Consider the following 18,939-nt stretch of genomic DNA (forward strand, 5'->3'; position numbering starts at 1 on the left):
GTACTTGAGAAGGACAGAACAAGAATTGTAATTAGAAGCTGAAGGCAGTAAAATTCAAATCAGAAGCAAAGCATGATTTTTAATGTAGATGGTAATTAAATATTGAACATACCATGAAGAGAAGTAGTGAGTTTTTATTATTTTGATCCATCCACTGTGGCTGAATACCTGTCAGGGGCTTTAATCAGAAACTAACTTCTGAGCTCAAAATAGACAGACTGATGAAAGCAAGGCTTGTCTAGAGACTTTGTTTCTTTGTTTGTTTGTTTTATGATTTATTGTCCCTGGCAGAAGTTTGGGGTTCTACTGGTAAATACAGAGTAGAGGGGGAGGATCACCTCCCTTAACCTGCTGGCAGTGCTCATTTTAATGTACCCCAGTACACCATTGCTCCTCTTGGATGTGAAGGAACACTGCTGGCTCATGACCAACCTGCTATCTCCCCCAACACCCAGATCCTTCTCTGCAGAGCTCCTCTTCGGCATGTCAGCCCCTAAACTGTATCGATGCATATCGCTATTCCTCCCAAATGTAGGACTCTACTTGTAGATAGAGAGCAGTTCTGTCACCTCTTTCAGCACTCATGGGTGGATCCCATCAGGATACATCCGTCTGTGTGTGTTGAGTTTACCTAGTCGATCTCTGATCAGATCCTCCTCAACCAAGGAAAACTGTTCCTTTCCCCAGCCTTTTATCTCTGGGGTCTGGGATTCCTGAGGGGCAATCTTAGCAATGAAGCAAAGAAAGCATTCAGTAACTCCACCTTATCAATAGTGGAGATATTTTACTCTAATGTTCATTTTGAAAGCTTATGAAAAACCATATTACTTTGATGCATTTTTTAAATTTTACTTTTGGGGATTTATATACATACATATACAAAATCCAGCACGTACCAATGTGGATCTGTACTGAACTAGTTTACATCCAATTTTTGTGATAGCATTCTCATTTTTAATTTGAAGTTCTTTTTTTTGACTGTATCCATTTTACGGCATATATTAGATGGGGAGCTAAAGTTACTGTGTTGACCAGTGAAAAGATACAGTCTGGGAATATTTGCGACAACAACAAAAATCACAATCAAAAATTGTTTCATAAAGAAAAAGAAAACAACTAGAAAATAGAAAGAAGGTATGAATAAAAATGAAACCAGTCAGCAGTATTTCAAGTTGAATCCAGATTCAAGACTGATTGATCTTGCTTTCTTAAGTTACAATCTAATGACTGCTGTGATTTAGCTTATAAAATACATACTTTGCAATGGCCAACAAAGAAATATTCTTAATGTGCATAATAATTATATATATATATATATATATATATATATATATAGTTTGTTTGTTTGTTTGTTTTATACCACTTATTCTAACTTTTCAATCTTTTTTTCTCCTCCATAAATAGATTTTGAATATGTAAGGTGCTGGGTATCATCTGTGGCATGTGTGTACTCCAAGTTCCATCTAAAATCAGTCGTTGTTCTCAACAACATAGTAAATTGGGCATTAGGCTTCAATCTGTCCAATTCTTTAGTAGCATCTTGAATATAGTAATGTGAGTAGTCATATCAATTGACAGAATAATGCCCCATTTTCTGTTTATTCAAAACTGCATTTGACTGAATGATGACAAAAAGAAGCATCACTTATTCCAGTGTTGCTAGGTAAATGGTACCAATTCATATTTACAATTAAAAGGGTGATCTAAAATTCATTGACAAATTCTATGGGAATGTTCCCAGTGAAGCAGTTCCAGCTCTAGTGATTTCAATTTTAGCCAATGCAACTTATTAGCTTGAATATCCCAGCATCTTTTCTGGAGTATCTCAGTTAATCCAGTGCACATAAAACCTTCACTGGAGATTAAGAATACCAGACACTGTATTATCTTGAGGTAGAAAAACTGTTCTTTTAAAACAAGGCTGAAAAGGAACAAAACAAACAAGATCTATTAAATCCTCTCAACTCTTACAGGGGTTAAGCACCACTACGAGTCAGAAGTCTGCATTTTATTACTCTTTTTGGTTGTGCATGTACTTCTAGATTGGCAACTTGAGAAAAATTTCTTGATTATACTTAGAACAAACTTCTGTTTACTGAGGAGGTCAAAAGAATCACTGAGGACAGTTCCAACACTGTCTTTTTTTCTCTGTGTCTGAGGTATGGATGAAAGCCTCCAGCAGTCTTCTGCCTACTCATAAACGTACCTCAGGCTTCATTTTTGTATTTTGTATTTTTCTTTTGGTATGCTTCAAATATTACTTTCGTACTGATGAGCCCACATCAATGTGTTCGTTGCTAAACATTCTCATCAGTTTGCAACAGTAGCCTATACAAGACTGCATATCCCTTGATATAAATAGCTTTTGCAGTGGTGGCTACTGTGACATTCCTTTGTGGTGTAGACACCTTGGAACTAAGCAATAACTTCTGCCCAAGAAAGGAATTAAGCTATTTTTTTTTTTCCTGCCTTTTCAGCAAATATAAATATGTTTCAAGTTTCTGATGATGCAGCTGCTAGAAACGGAAGAGAGAACTTTCCAATCCATGATATGAAACAAATTACGTCCTGTATCTACTTGTTGGGTATATTTCAAATTGAATATACAGCTGGAACTTCAACTGTGCTCCTCCTTCGTCTTCGTATCAGTATGTGTATTTCTTAGCTAATTACTGCAGACCTAATCTCTGATTGTTCTCTCTATCTGGAGCAAGCCCTTCTCACAGGCCAAAGTCTCATGCAAAAGTCATCTTGGCAGCTACAGATGCTTTCAGCACACAGCATCCCTAGAAGAAGAGATGACTGGAGATCAGGGGGAATAGCTGAAGAAAACACAAATAGGTAATTACATTATCTGTCAGATACAATCTATTGCTGTGGACTGAATAGCTGTGAAGTAAGACAGCTTTTCCCAAGAACTGTGTCAAAATTGCTGCTCTCATTGCTCCTCCAGATCTATATTTAGTGGTCCTTTTGCATTCCGAAGGTCTCAGTAAGTACTGAGACACTCTCCCTGCACAGGCAGCGGACTTCAGAAGGACAGAGGGTGGGATTTTTCTCACCTCTTACACTCACTGTGCGATTCTGCTGTGTCTTTGGAAGTGTAGAAAGAATCAGGATGAAACTGCAGCTGTGCTGAAGCAGAAGGCAGTTCTCTGTAAACTCAGAACTTCAAGCAATGAATCACAGTTGAAGATGACTATTCATAGAATCATAGAATGGCCTGGGTTGAAAAGGACCACAGTGATCATCCAGTTCCAACCCCCTGCTGTGTGCAGGGTCACCAACCAGCAGACCAGGCTGCCCAGAGCCACATCCAGCCTGGCCTTGAATGCCTGCAGGGATGGGGCATCCACAACATCCTTGGGCAACCTGTTCCAGTGCGTCACCACCCTCTGTGTGAAAAATTTCCAGCTCATATCTAACCTAAGCCTCCCCTGTCTCAGTTTAAAACCATCCCCCTTTTTCTAACGAGAAAATTTAATGAAACACTTCCACATGTGCTTTTAAGCAAGAAAACGGACCACAGGATAGGAGATAAGCGTACTCCGACCGACAGCGCGCACAGTTATCACGTACGAGAGCAAACACGAGGTGAACCCGCCCCGTCCCCGCCCAGCTCCCGCCTTCCAGCCGGGCAGACCCCCGGGCACAGCGCCCTCCTCCTGTCAATCAACGCGGAGCCCCGCCCCCCACCCCATTTCCCGCCCATTGGCTCCTCCCCTCCCTCGGGCGGTTGAGGCGTGGCCGCGGTGTGCGCGCTGTCGCTGCGTGGTGACGCAGCAGGAGGAGCTGAGGCGGCATTGCCCGCCCTTCCTCCTCCTCCTCCTCCTCCGCGTCCCGCCGCACGCTGACAGAGCGGCGGAGCTCGTCGCCGCTGGACTCTCTCGGTCGCCGGCCGGGCTCGGGGGGAGCAGCGGGCGCTGCCGCCGGCCATGGTGGCCCGCCCGCCGCCGGGAGGACAGCAGCAGGCGCGGCGGCGGCGGCCGCCATTGCGCGCGGGGGCCGCGGGACTATGAAGGATGGAGGCGGACGAGGTGTCGATCCGCGAGCAGAACTTCCACAGCCAAGTGCGGGAGTACACGGTACGCGCCGTCACCCTCGGCCCTTCCCCCTCCCGACCCTTCACGGGAGCTGCTTTCCCCGCAGCCGCGCTGCCCTCCGGCCCGGCCTCCTCCGTGCCCGGCCCTGCGCTGCGCTCCCCGTGGCATCCCGCTTCTCCGTGTGCCTCCAGCGAGGCGGAGCAGCGCGGTGTGTGTGTGCACGCGTCTGTGTGCATAGGCGTGTTTCTGAGCAGCCCGTCCGTGCTGTGCTGTGCGGCTCAGCCTTTAAGTGCAGCCTGGTGTCCATGAGGGTACGTGTGGGTTCCGATGGCACTGCTTGTGCTGCTCACACCCTCCTCCGGTTGCAAGAACGCACATCCTTTGCAAGCACTGTATAACCTTCACAGTTGCTTACATCTCTCAGGTCCGTCTCTGGGTGAAGGAATACGGCTCACAGAGCAGCACCTGTGCTGTCCCATCTGCCTCAGCCCAGCACCTTACATGCAGATGGAGAGCGCTGTTGTGGTTTACTCCCAGATTGCCTCATCATTATTTGCAGGGCTATTCAAAGCCCGTAGGGGTGTTCTGATGGTGCTTATCTCTTGCTGCACATAGGAGGCACTGTTTTGGTTTGCCACATACCATCCTAACTCTGCTGGGTTAATTATATTCTCTTTGCAGTTACTGCTGTGTGAGTACTAAGAGATTTCTTGGATAAAAATCTCATAACTTAGCTTTGAGTGTTTCTCAGCTGTATGAGGAAGCAGTCTTAAATGTCACTGTCAATTTTGCCATAGGCCTACATAACTCAGTTATTTAATAAGAGACTTGACTGGATCCCTTGTGTGATAATTTCTGTATCTTAAAAATCCATGTGTTAACACTAACTTTCTCATGCTGTGGTATTACACTTTCAGAATACTTTCTTCTTAAGAGTGCAATGCAAGTTGGTATGCGGAGAGCTGTTGTTTCGGAGTTTTTTCTGGCTCTTCCTGTTTGTGTGAATGGATACGAGGTGTGTCAGGAGAGCCATGACCAGTGGAGGGGCACTGAGAGCCTAATACTTCTTTGTAAGGAAGTATTTATGTCCTCTGTAATGAAAGCAGAAATGTATACACAAATCTTGCAGCTCTTTTGGGTGTTAGAATTGTTTCCCAGTGTCCCTTTTACCATTTGTGTTTTTTTTTGTGTGTGCTGAATCTCATGCTTTTGTCCCCAGACTCTTGTTCTAACACCTCGTCTGCTATGTACTGTTTTTGTACTGAGGGAAGATGTGCAATCTAACCAATTCATTTTTTTCATTAAATTATTGAAGTGTATTGAATTCTTAAAGAGCTAACTAATGCATACTGCAGCTACTTCTCTAAAGCTTTGCAGCTCTTCTAAGAGCAATTACTAATTCTTTCTATTGGTGTAGTCATGTAAGTATTCATGTGGGAAAGCAAAAATGCATAATTCAGTGGTGCAGTGTTGCTTCTTGTGAAGAAAAAACTTCTTGTCCAGCTACAGTTTGATCATTGGTTTGGTGAAAAGCCTTCTACGTTATTGTTTAATCAGTGAGGAAGAAAGTTTTCACTTCTGAAACATACACAGTGTTGTGTTCTTGCCCTTAATTTCTGTATGAAGGCTGCAGTTGTGTGCACCTTTCTTGTAGCACTTGCACAGCTGCAGAAGTGTGCTGCAAGTGTGCATGTTGTCCGGCCTCCTGTTGCTCTTGTTGGTAGCTTACAGATAACGAAATACACAGAACATGTTGTTTACATGCACCATTATGCTTACAACCCCTGCAATTAGTTCTGCTCTAGCTGGTCTTGAAGCTGCATGGTGGAAATCATGTTGTCAAACATGTAGATGAACATTTGTGCTGTGGATACAGGTGTGGATGGGGCTTCACTGAAGGAGGGAATGTGTTCTGCTGTCTGACATGTGCATGAAGCTTTTGTTCCAGCTGCAGGTGGAGTGGGGTCATTGGGGTGGTAAATAAAAGGATTGAAGTTTTTGCAGTATTAGAGTGGAGGAAACCTGTCAACAGAAACAGCTCGAGCTTATGGAATCTGTTGATATCTTCCTGACTTAGCAGACCTAGTTCTGTAGCATGACCTTTACTGGAAGCCAAAATGTGCATTCAGGAGAGGAAGGAAATCAGGGCAAGTTTGACGTAGTTGAAAAGAAAACTCCTTTCTCTTCTGTTTAGTGAATTGTATTCATCCTCTTTGAATGGCTTTAGAGTTTCTAGATTGTGCATCCCGAAGGAGTCCTAAAGGCATGCAAAGCTTCACTTCAGTGTAATGCTTCATTTCTCTTTCATCTATTTTCAGAGCAAGCAAGCTTCTGAGTTTCCATGAAGTTTTGCTATGTAATGTAAAACAAAGGCTTGTTGCCCTTCAGCTGACAGTGTTTGACTTTTTTTTTTTCAGTAGTTGCCACCTTCTGATAATTTCTCCATTAAAGGAGAAATGTATTTGATGTATGTTTATGGATCAAGCAAGAATAATTCGGGACTTTTCAAAAAATAAAATAAATCTTTAATCTGCTTTTGAGGTGTCCTTTCCTGTGGTTTAATGTGTGATTAAATTTAGGTGCATCCATCTGTGAGCCACTTGTTTGGCGTGTCGGGATGGTTTCTGGTTTTTCAGGAGTGTACCTGTCTGCACGAGAATAGCCTGCCTTGTTCTGTTTCTTCATGGGATGATCCCTTCCTCACAAGAGGTCAGCTCTCTCACGTTTCAAGAATCGTGCTGAAACTAGGTTAATCTGTTGCTTGTAGGGCCTGTTTGGAATGCTTAATGGAACAAACAAGTGTCAGTCATGTAGTTAAAATTCTATGAGGTAAACATGGAGATTGATGACCCAGCATTAGAAACATGAGACATGACAGAACAATGGGTAAAGCCCTGCCCTCACAGAGCTGAACTTGTGCTCTGTTCTGGTTGCATCGTTCTGCAAATCAGCAGAGCATGGCAGCATGCCTTCTCTATTTGATCAGCATGCATGTGCAAGTATTGTAATACATAAATGCCAGGTAATGTGTGCTAGTCTATTGCTGTCTTTGTTGTATACTTAGTTTACCTTTCTTGATCCTTTGACTCATTTCTTGTTTGCTGAGTTCTTGCACATCCATGGAAGCTATGTAAGCTTCTGGGGAGTTGGTTTTTCCTTGTGTCCTATTTTTACATCTGTTTATACAACGTAATTAAAGTGTCCTGATCGCTGCTATAGCTTTTCACAGCCAAACTTGAAGTAGTTAAGTGGGGAAATTCAGTTTCTTTGCTCCTCTGGCTTTACTTTGAAAAATACTCTTATTTGTTCCCATTTGAGTCCTCTATTTTGCAATATTAGTTGGCTTTTTTCTTTAAAGTTTACTAATTCTTGATAGATTTCTTCCGCTTAAAAAATGTAAAATTTTCAGTTTATAAAACCATACACATGCACTTGGTTATGAGGCTTCCTTGACAAAATCAGTGAAGTGCCTGTGCTTATGTACAGGGTGAGAGTGAGGGGAAAATGTAGAGGAAAATAACTTGGTGAATGTGGAACCATTAGTTAAAAAGCAAAGTAGATTTGGAAATAATTAATTATACTAAATCCAACATGGGGGGGGGGGGGGGGAGGGGAAGAGAGCCAGTCCTGGCAGAATAAGTTTGAACACAAAAATGCTATTTAATTCCTTCATGCAAGTATAAGCAAACTCTTGCTTTCTGTTGACACTTTTTGTCCTCTTGTTGTGTTTCATGGTAGAGAGGTGTTCAGGATTCTTCACTAGGATCTGGTGTGTGGCTGCTGCTGGTGTTTGTCCCATATGTGGCTGTCGGAAGAGCGATCCCCTGGAGTGCTGTGGGCCTGCTGGCAGCCTGCTCTTGTTTGTGACCAGTTCTGCTTCCTTCATCTTCTGCTCTGCACAATAGCTGTGGTCCTTGCAGAGCGGTGTTTATGCCAAAAGTGATGATATTCTGGTTGTGGGCCAAGAGGAGTGTGCTGACTAGCAGCACTGGTAATTTTTAAAAACAACTTATTAAAAACAACTGATGTTTCTGTTTTTTGTAAAATGTCTTCTGGTTTGTTATACAGCCATATAGGGGGCAAATGCCAGCAGTAACTGCATTACACCAATTCATGTAGAAGAAGAACTCAAAGTTTATGCAAGTTTATTTTATTCACTGATGTTTCTTTTCTTCTTTTATCCTTGCAGTGAATATTTGTGGAGTACTTTATAACTTGAACTGCTTCTTGCATCTCAAAAAATAATTTTGCTTAGGTTTCTCAGTATTGCCTCTTTTCTGAAACGGGGGGGAAAAAGAAGAGAGAAAGGAGTACTTGTAGCAGTGGCATGAGAAACAAGAAGATTGCACATAATAACATAATTATATATATAAAAAATGCTCGCAGCATCGTATTATCTTAAAAGTACACTTTTACTGGTAAACATGTGTGCTGTTTTGTACTTGTGAAGCAGTGAGTCATCTTCTGGCTGTTGGTAATGAAGAGCAGTGCTGTTGGATCCATTTGGAATTAATAGGTATCTCTGAACACTTGGCTTGCATGAGCAGATAGAGATGTGCTTATTCTCAAAACAAGCAACTTTTGGACAGTTCTGCTTTTTCTATTTACATAAAAGGAGCAAGGAAGATGGAAGTGTTAAAAGTTATTGCAGTTCAAAAGAATTCCTTTAGAAAGCTGATACGTTTACTTGTAGGAGTTGACCAAGAGGGAGGCCTATTTTTGCGGAAGGTGCAGGAATCTCTTTAAGACTTCAGATTGACTTAAACTCAATATTAAAAAAAAATCTGTATGGGAAACTTAAACTTGATAATGTCAAGGTGCAGGTAGGATTTGAGACAAAGTTAAGAAACAGTGGAAGAACTGACAGCAAACAAGCTCTGTTCCTGATTATGACTACAGATAAGTGTACCCAATGTTGGGTTTTGTTTAGATAGCTGGTTGTGTTACACATGGACTGAATGAGATGGCAGGATGCATCTGAAAGAAAGGTGGGCTTTTGTGAATGTCTCAGGCTTTGCTGTGATGTGGGGAGAATGCTGGAATTTGACCATCTGAGAGAACTGCCTTCAGGGTGAGCCAGGTGGTGATGAAATTGCAGCTGTCAGAAGTGTGCTCCCAGTGAAGCTGTGGTAAGCAAGGGAGAGATTGGCTCTGGGTTAAAGAAAACTATTTGAACTGTGCATTTAATGCAGTGTAAGTTTACTGATTCTCTTTAAAGATTGCAGGTTATTTATTCATATGTTTTTAATGTGCTTCTTGTCTTGTTTTCATATTTGATTTGGTATATATCTTCATTTCAGAGGTTAGTGATGATCTTGTTGGGAAAACCTTAACTTCTGCAATGTTCTGTACTTTTTCCAGTCCTTCCAATGCTGTAAATGTATACTTCTGTAGATGGCTAGGGGCACTGACTTCTTGGTAGTTAGTAGTGTGCAAGCATTTGCATGATGTTTAATGTGGGAACAGGAGAGACTTTAAACATCATGACTGTAGTTTGCTTTTGTGCATATAGAAATTAGCAGCTTTGGATGATGCATCACTATAAAAGCAAAGCATATGATTAGGTAGAGATGAATTGGTACTGCTGCAACTTACTTGTTGGTTGTTCACATGACAAGAGGTGCCTCATCTGTTCCATGTGCTTTGATCCATCTCCACCTGTGCTTTCCTACTCTTTATTCCTGTCATTCTTCCCAGGTGAAAACAAAAACATTTGCCAAGTGGAACAGTAGGAAGGTTTTCAGCGGCTGTGTGGCATTTTAATGCACACTCAGACACGATAGCAGCAGTAGGATGGGTGTATAGTGCTTGTTTTATATTACAAAAGTTAAAACTCAATACTATAATGGAAACACCAAGGCTGGAAAAGACCTTCAAGATCATCCAGTCCAACCATCCACTTATCACCAACAGTTCTCATTAAACCATATCCCTCAACACACCTCCAAATATTTCTTGAACACCTCAGGATTGGTGACTCCATCACCTCCCTTGGCAGCCCATTCTACTGACTGACTACTCTTTCAGAAAAGTAGTGTTTCCTAACGTTCAGCCTAAATCTCCTCTGGTGCAGCTTGAAGCCATTCCCTCTAGTTCTATCACCAGCTACATGACAGAAGAGGCTGACCCCCAGCTCACTACAACCTCCTTTCAGTAGTTATAGAGAGCAGTAAGGTCTCCCCTGAGCCTCCTCTTCTCCAGACTGAACAATCCCAGCTCCTTCAGCTGCTCTTCATAAGGCCTGTTCTCCAGACCCCTCACCAGCCTTGTTGCCCTTCTTTGAACCTGCTCCAGAGCCTCAGTATCTTTCTTGCGGTGAGGGGCCCAAAACTGGACACAGTACTCAAGGTGCGGCCTCACCAGGGGGACAATCACTTCCCTGTTCCTGCTGGCAACACTGTTCCTGATGCAAGCCAGGATGCCATTGGCCTTCTTGGCCACACGGACACACTGCTGGCTCATTTTCAGCTCAGCATCAATCAATACCCCCAGGTCCATTTCCTCTACGCAGTCTTCCAGCCATTCTGCCCCAAGCTTGTAGCATTGCCTGGGGTTGTGGTGGCCAAAGTGCGGGACCTGGTATTTGGTCTTGTTGAACCTCATCCCATTGGCTACCCAGCCTATCCAGATTCTTCTGAAGGGTCTCACTACCCCCAGGCAGATCGACACTTCCAGCCAACTTGGTGTCATCTGCAAACTTAGTGAGGGTGCACTCAGTGCCCTCATCCAGGTCATCAATAAAGATATTGAAGAGTATTGAATTAACGCTACTACTTTAGGTAATAGTTGGTCAAGGAAAGCCACCACCAGTTCAGTTTTCAACTCTTAAGCATGTTCTTAAATGTGTTTTGCAGGTGTGTTCTGCCTTCTCTTTCTTTCTGTGCTGTTTTTTCTATTTAGGGAAAAGGATATGTTGTCATGTAACAGCAGGAAGTGAAGGTATGTCCATAGCCATTTTCTTGCATATGCTTCACCTAGAAATGCTGATGAATGTGTAATAACAGTAGCTTTTCTATCTTTGACACTGACATAGTTGCTGTTTGAAGTTATTTTCTTCCTTCCTTTATTCCGTATTTCCTTTTTCATTTCGCTTGATCACAGTGCAACACTGTCTTGTCTGTTTTGCTTCTCCAGGTTTACTTTGCCTACTCTAAGCACTGGTGTGCAGTTAAGTGGGAAGAAGTGATCATTTGTCTGCTTGGATGCTTTTCTAGTGAAAAGGTTACATGTGTGTTAAATCAAGTAAATGTGCTAAGGACTGTGAGCTCTTTTTAAATCAGAGCTCTGTGGTAGTTCCTTACTGTTAAAGCACTGTGTTCTGTAAGATACCCAGCTTTTTCATAGCAGGAGGGCATCACTGGCTAGAGTAGGGTAGTTAACAGAGGAGGATGATGGTTTTCAATCCATGGCATGAACTTAGGTCCAAAGTTTTAAAGGTCATCAGCATGAACAAATTGATGTCAGCTGATATTTATTAATATTGGGATATGTACAAGGTAACTTGAGCTAGTTCAGACTTTTGTTACTTGTGTTTAATATTAGACTGCAGTGCCAGCCCCTCAGATGCACATAGCAACAAGCTGAAAAGCATGCAGTTCATCTCCAGCTTCATCCTCACAGGAGCTGAGCTGTCTGGTACAGATCCAGAAGTATGATTCTCTGTGGAAGAGCTGGATATAAGATAACAAAGTGCAGTGCATCTCCAGAAGTGGTTTCTCTTGGTGTGTTCTGTGTGTAACCTCAGCAGAAACAGAGCACTTTGTTTCCTAAATGAACATGAAAAACCTCCAGGAAAGGATGGGTTTGTTTGCTTGTTGAGCCAGATTTTTTTTTTTTTTTTTTTTACTTCCATGCAGAGAAACATAAATGAATTACTTACTCCCAGTTAAAAGGAAGACCCTAAATGTAGCACCACATCTATGTGTTTTGTTTTCAGTTGCTGGGTGGTGTTTAGAAGAAGGAAAAAAAAAAAACAACACATAAATTATTTTGCTTAACTGTTAGACTCTGACAATAAAAATTCTTACATTCTTGTTGGTTTCCTTTGTGTTTGGGTGCACCTGGTCAATCAAAGATTGTGTGCTTCCCTTGTAATGTGAGAACATAGATTCCTAGGAGCAGCCTAACTACAGCAGCATGATGTCTGCTTTGTGCTTCTGTAAAATTAAAATAAATTTAAGGAAGTGAAAAATCTTAAAGGTTTTTAATTAATGCCACCAGTGCCAGGAATCCTCATTAATCACAGCTGTGTACATTCTGTCTTCACTTTCCCTTTGCATCTGGAAGAGCTTAATTTGAGCTTCACTGACAAACTTTGCAGAAGATTTTAGGTTATGAGCAATACAACTTGTCCCAGATTCACTGCGTTTGCAGCATCCTCACCTTTTGTCAGATCTTCTTGCAGAGATGAATGATGGCATAGAACACTGTTTCTTGATTGAAAATTGAAAACATGGCTTGCAGCATGACTTGGATTTAATAGCACGTTGTGGTTTTAGCTTATATATTACTGTCATACATAATACTTTTCTGAAGGAAAGTTTTTTTTTTAAAGAATATGGGTTCTTCCTTCACTAAACCTTCACTAAAGATACCAATGTACTTCTGTGCATGGTGTGCGTTCTGGAATGGTGTTCTATTTCAGTCTGACTACCTGGATGATTCTTAAGAACTTCGATTAGAAATAAAAGTTATATGTGGAGTTGCCCTATTTTAAGCTTTTTTTTAAAGGGGGAAAAATAAAGAGTTGCTAAGAATTATTTTTCAGAGACACGTGACTGTTGTTAGATTGCTTCCTTTGCATATGCTAAGGGCTATATCCAGAGAATACATATAAATATGTTTCTTAAACTGAGTAGATATGCTTTTGTAGTGGAGCTTTGAAGTGAATAAGGAGCTGGTTGTAGTGTCTGTGACAACAGATGTCACATTAGGAAAAATCTGCTATTCAGTTTCCTCGGGTCTCAGCATTAAGAGCATTCTTGCTCAGCTTTGACAACGAGGAGAGCTCTTGCTCTTGGGATGCACTCATTTCTTTAGGAGATCACTGCATCAGTGGAACACAGCGCACAAAGGCTACCCTGAAATAGAGGCAGTAGAGATTAAGGTGTGATTTCTAAAAGGGATAAAAAAGAGGTGGTGATGCACTTGAGCCCTGAAAACAAGTTTCTATCCCATGCTGAGAGCTGCTCAGCAGATGGGGAGAACAGCAGAGATGAATTCGGTGATTGGAGGATAACTCAATTGCTGACGTGGTTTTTGGGTGAACAGATTGAAGTATTTCGAATGCAGAAGGGATGGCCTAGTGCTGTTGGTAGCCATGAGCCTACCTGGAGCACTGCATACAAGCTCACTCATTTGTAATTAAGAAACATGGACTAAAACTAGAGCAAGTATGGGCAAGTAGTCTATTTTTTTGCTGCTGTACAAAAATACCTTGAAACAAAGAGCAGTGTGAGGAGTAAGAGCCCAGGATTGCAGCATGACAGGACAGTGGAGTCTATTCCTTGGCTTTCATGGACAAACACATTCCTTTTCCTCATCCTAAAGGAGTTCTACTCTAAAAATAGTTAGGATGCTAGCTTTTGCTGCTCCCTTTGGAAAGCTGGTTGCAAACAGCTCTGTGGGTTCCACTGACTATAAATTGAGACTGGAGACACATTTCTGAGTTTCCTTGACTTTTGAACAGTACAGAGCTTTAACTTGTGAACGCTCTTGTTAGAACCTGGAGCTTCTACTGATGAGAATTTGCTGCTTTCTTTTCTTTATTCATTAAAAATTCGATGTGTTTTCAGTAATAAACACCTCACCAAATATTTACAATGGCAACATTTTTTCTTCGTTGTGACAGAAGTAGAAGGGTAATTACACCAAGATATATAGTTACACATTACTGCTGAGTTGTTGAGTAGCTGTCATCTAAGACCAGAAATGCAGCATTTGACAGTTCATGTTACTGGGCAGCTTTCTCCTGCTGTGCCCTGCAAATAGGTCGGCAATCTCAGGGGTGTCCTCTAAGTACAGACCCATATTTTCACTGTAACCTTGCAATCAAAGCTAGAGTAAAGGGCAACTATTTTATTTGAGATTGCAGTCATACTTATGTTCTTTTTTTAAATAAAAGAGGGCTTAACAGTATTCTAGACAGAACCAAAGTTATTTGGGTCTTGTGGATTCTTTTTAAAAATAATTTTACTTGACCCTGTGTATGTCATACCTAATTTTCAAAGGTGGATGCCTAAAATTAGATGCCTCTGTCTGTAGGCTTGGTCTAGTTTCAAAGGAACTGGAAACTTAGAGAAGGACTCTTCAGCACTGGCACTGCGTTATCCATTACTGACAGGACAGGCTGTGTTGGAGTGCTCTGAAAACCCAAGATGCTTGGGTTTTTGCCCTTTCCAATTCAAAAGTATACCAGCATATTATTTTTTTTTATTAAATCACTTTTCGTTATTGAAGTTGCTGTCTTTGTAGCAGTCTCTGGGAAGCTGGGGCAGCGAGCTCTATTTGGATGAAATAGTTGAATTCAAAGGCATAGTTATGAAATCTGATTTTTAGCATCAGGATTTTGGACGTCACCACTGTGTGTTATCAGTTCAGAATGAGCTCAGTTGCCACTTCAGACCTATGGCATGGTACTATTGCTGGGGAAAGCATGTAGGGAAACTGCAGCCATGCTCAGACTCTTGGCTGTGCTTTGATTCTTATCTGTGTGGCTGCATGAGAGAAATAACACCACTAGTTTACTTTTATTTGTATTTTTTAATAAGTCCTTCTTTCCTGCTAGGGAGTTGGAACTTGATGATCTTCAAGGTCCTTTTCAATCCAAGCTGTTCTATGATTAAAGGCAACAGATCTTTAAAGAACCAATTAAATAAGTAGTTTAAGTGCTGCCTCATGAGGCAATCTTGCAATTTCAGATCAAAGTGGAGATTAAAACTCAGTTTGGAGCAAAACGCAAAACATATCAGTGTTCTAATGTTATGATTTGCAGATAACAGGCAGAACTGACTGAAAAGCCTATGTAGGCAATAGGGTGAACTCTCTTTGTTAATAAAACCTCCTAAAACAATTTGGGCTTATTCAGTTAACTGCTGTGTTCTGAGACCTCCTTGGTGACTGCTGGTATTGTGCACCAGCAAAAGGAAATAGAAAAATAGTCTTAATCATTAGGGCTACTCAAGTAGTTTCTCAGTCTTTGTGCATAGATACTGTGTTTGCAAGCTAATAAAAATGAATTATGCTGCTGGTATACAGCACCTTACTGTTATTGTTGAAGTACTAAAGAAGATTAAGGGTCACATCATCGCAGAGCGACGTGCTTTACTGTCTTCTGACTGACTCATGTTTTTAATGGGCATCAGTAAACTAGGTTAAGGAAGCAGTGCTGAGGCACTGAAGTCTCCTTCAAGAGATTTGATTCTTTTAGTTACCCCCTAACACATGGAGGATTAAAATTGTCTTATCATTCAGTTCCATCCCTCTCAAAATTTTTGAAGTATTTGTAGCTGTTTTGGCCTTGTCTAATTGTATTGAAGTTGTAGTGCCAGGTCTTAGAGACTTAGAAAGTCACCCCAGGCTGCAGGTATGTCTGACCTAAATAAGCTGTCTGACTTGTGAGGAGGGGAGCTCTGCCCTTGGCTTCTGTGATTGTAGAGGAGACTGTGTTTGACTGGCTCACATGTGATGTCCACTGTGGCAGTCTTGCTGGTGTATAATGCTGCCTAGAATTGGTTGAGCTCAATGTATGATGGAAACACCAAACAGCTGCTTCTTTATGTATGTTGATAGCTTATTCCATTATAGATCTTCAAAAGCCCATTGTACAATTGCCTCTATGTTAAATGTGTTACTGCTCTTTATATTGTCATAACTTAGATGGATTCAAACTTAAAAACAAACAAAAAAAGAAAACCCACAACCCTGCAACAAAAGAAAAACCCCAAACACACACAAAACAAACAAACATAAAATACTGCTGCTGGTAGGGCTTTTCTTTGTTCCCATTTTAAGGCAAAACCTGGTGGCCTTGTAGTGGATTACTATAGTAGCATTACTTTGAGTTGTTCTTACTGGTTTAACTTTCTATTAATAAGATAGAAACCATAAAACCAGTACTGATTTTATGATAATGATACCAGTGCTACTATTGATCTGCATTGAACTTTAAATTATTGATACTGTATTTTCTGTTTATTTTTTATTATAGCCCAGACATTTTTCACAATTTAAAAAATGCAACTTTTTTATTCCAGATCTGTTTTCTCCTATTTGCTGTTCTCTACATAGTGTCCTACTTCATAATCACAAGATACAAAAGAAAAGCAGGTAAGCATGAAGTTAATAATATATTCAAAGTTTGTTTTATTTCTTGAGTGAATAGGTGATTCCTTTCTTCTCTGCTATCACAAGAAAAGCAGAAGAACCTGCCTGGATCTCTGCTGAAATGTGTTTCTCTGACTGCTGTACTATGTCATCCTGTGCTGATCTGTTGGTATATGCTGCTGTCTTACCCTTTGTCAGCTCCCTTTGACCCCAAGCCGTGAGTTCTCCATCCCTTCTGTTGTGCCAGCTCTAGCACATCTTGGAGCCTTCTGCGTAATGTGAAGGGAGGAAACATATTGAAGTGTCTGTGAAGATCAGTGAGAGCCACAGCTGGTCCTTCATGATTGAGTGAGAATATGTGGTTGGAAGGAGGTGTGGATGGCCACAGCCTGTTTCATTATGGCACTGTGGCAGCCTGGATTTTAACTGTTTTGAGACAGAAGAAAGGGGAGAATTTCAAGTAGGAAATTCTGTCTCTATTGCCTTGAGATCTTGTTCTACTTTCATGTAGTCTTTGCTAGAATCAGTGTCTTTTTGTGTCAAAATCAAGTTCAGAACTCTAGCTGTTAAATGAAAAGGTTGCCAGTACTACTGAAGGGAAGTAGATTTAGTGTAGTGATTTTGCTTTGTTCAGGTGTAGTTGTTTTGGTGTTCTTCCTTAACCTGTTCTTTATGACCTCCTCACTGAACTCCTATTCCTTGAGATAATAGTTTTTTCCCTTACTTTAGAAACACTGTATGTCTGAAACTAAACTGTAGGGACCCCTGTCATTTTCTTCTATCTCTTCTAAAGGTAAATACCATAAAAATAATGTATACAGCAGTAGAATGTTTGACTCTTGATGGCTTATTTGGGACTTGATGCCCAGTCAGTCATGCTGGAAAAACATTTGATTGCCTCAAGATGTTGATGCTTCAAATTTGGGTAGAAACTGATTGTTGGACCTGTTAGAATAAAGTTTATTTCATAGATGGACTTGTATACAAGATAAAAAGTAAAATATTAAATAAATATAGTGTTTTTTTTTTTAAATGATGTATGCTCTTTAAACGTAGAGAATAGTTAAACAAGTGAATAAAATGTAATATGTTGTTATCCTGGTTTGTATTCTGGATATTACAAATCTGCTGCTATTTGGAGGTGTATAGAAGAATGGGGAGAAAGAATTGGTTTGACAAACTATTGGCTGTAAGGATGCTTTTTCCCTTTTTGGCAGTTGATCTCATCAGCTAGTGAGAAGAAATGCTTGCAGCTGTCATTACTTTTTGAAAGTTTTGTGACTGTTTACATAGACAAATTTCATATGCTTGCTGGAATCTTACTGATAAGTTTGTAATGTTAGCACTTCTGGAGTTTTTTGGAAAAGTTTGTTGTTTCTATAACAACTTCTCATAAAAAATCTGCACTTGATCTCTGAAAATGCCATAAGATTCCCATCAAAACAGCATCGGATTCCACTCAAAGAAATGGAAGCAAAACTCCTGTTCTTACAAAATTATTCTGTAAAAGTACATGTGTTGGTGACTGCTCATTTATTTTGAGTGTCCATGACTCTTAAACTTGAAACACCTGCTTTGTTTCTTCTTAAGTTGAAAAATAATTTTTGAGTAACCTCATGGAAAACCTCAGACTTTAAAGAAAAAAGCTCACTCTAAGATGGTATCGAATGTATAAATAACACCAAGAGGTACAGAAAAGGGTATAAGGAATAGATGAAGGGTTTAAGTGTTTGACCTCTTTTATTTCAAAAAAATTGGAATATACAACAACAGATTTTTCTTTACTGGCTCCAATTTATTTATTTATTTTTTTCAGATGAGCAAGAGGATGAAGATGCCATAGTTAACAGAATATCGTATGTATAGCTCTCTTTTTACGACTTTTTTTTCCTGAATATATGACAGGAATTGTGTATGCTTCCAAATCAAGTAAAAATCTATTTGAAATATGATGACAAATAAATGGTGCTTTCATAGAGCAGAGGAAGAATATTTGATTAGGTGGCAACTTGCATTCTGAAAGGTGTAATGAGGAGGCAGTTTGGTGTAGGGCTTCTTTCATCTGCGCCCTTCCTGGTAAGGACTATGTTGATCAAAAGGTTGCATGGGGACCTGATGCTAGAGGTACAGTGCAGTGCAAGATTTGCATCTAAGTTAAGGTGTGTAAACTGTAGATGTTTATATATGAAGTATGTCCCATTGTGCTACTCAGTGGCAATCTTGTCAAGGGGAGCAGTGGGTTCTGGGGAGCGACTTACTTCACAATGGAGTAGACATCTGCATTTGATCATCTGAAGAGTGCTTCTAAAAGAATAATGAATGGAAGTGAAACTCCTGCCAGGCCTGCTGGTCTGCCAGAGACTGTCCTCTTCCTGTTCTTTTTAATAAAGCTAGATATTAATCTCTCCTATTTAGATATATCTGAAGATTTAAAGAACACCTGTGAGCTGTTGCTGCCCTCTCAGTTTTGTAATTTGCTAAACTGTGTGGGTATGCTACTGACTTTTATAATGTTCTTAGCTCTTCCGTGGTGGTACTGTCATCTTGTTGGAAGGAGAGCTTCATTGCATGT

General features: G+C 40.7%; 1 protein-coding gene across 3 annotated transcripts in view; it reads left to right on the forward strand.

The window, feature by feature from the left end:
- Window positions 1-3,738: 3,738 nt before the first annotated feature.
- Window positions 3,739-18,939, forward strand: part of LMBR1 (limb development membrane protein 1) — a 62,185-nt gene continuing 46,984 nt past the window's right edge. Inside the window, exons 1-3 of one of the 3 annotated variants that reach the window (XM_031615952.2) lie at window positions 3,739-4,085; window positions 16,298-16,370; window positions 18,184-18,223. In XM_031615952.2, coding sequence (XP_031471812.1) covers window positions 4,023-4,085; window positions 16,298-16,370; window positions 18,184-18,223 — 176 coding nt within the window. In that variant the 5' untranslated portion in view covers window positions 3,739-4,022. Of the gene's footprint in view, window positions 4,086-6,961; window positions 7,066-16,297; window positions 16,371-18,183; window positions 18,224-18,939 lie in introns of those variants that run through there. The other 2 variants (XM_031615954.2, XM_031615953.2) reach the window with 2 other exon arrangements.

Source organism: Phasianus colchicus, chromosome 6, assembly GCF_987193195.1.
Source record: "Phasianus colchicus chromosome 6, bPhaCol1.hap1.1, whole genome shotgun sequence".
Lineage (NCBI taxonomy): Eukaryota > Metazoa > Chordata > Aves > Galliformes > Phasianidae > Phasianus > Phasianus colchicus.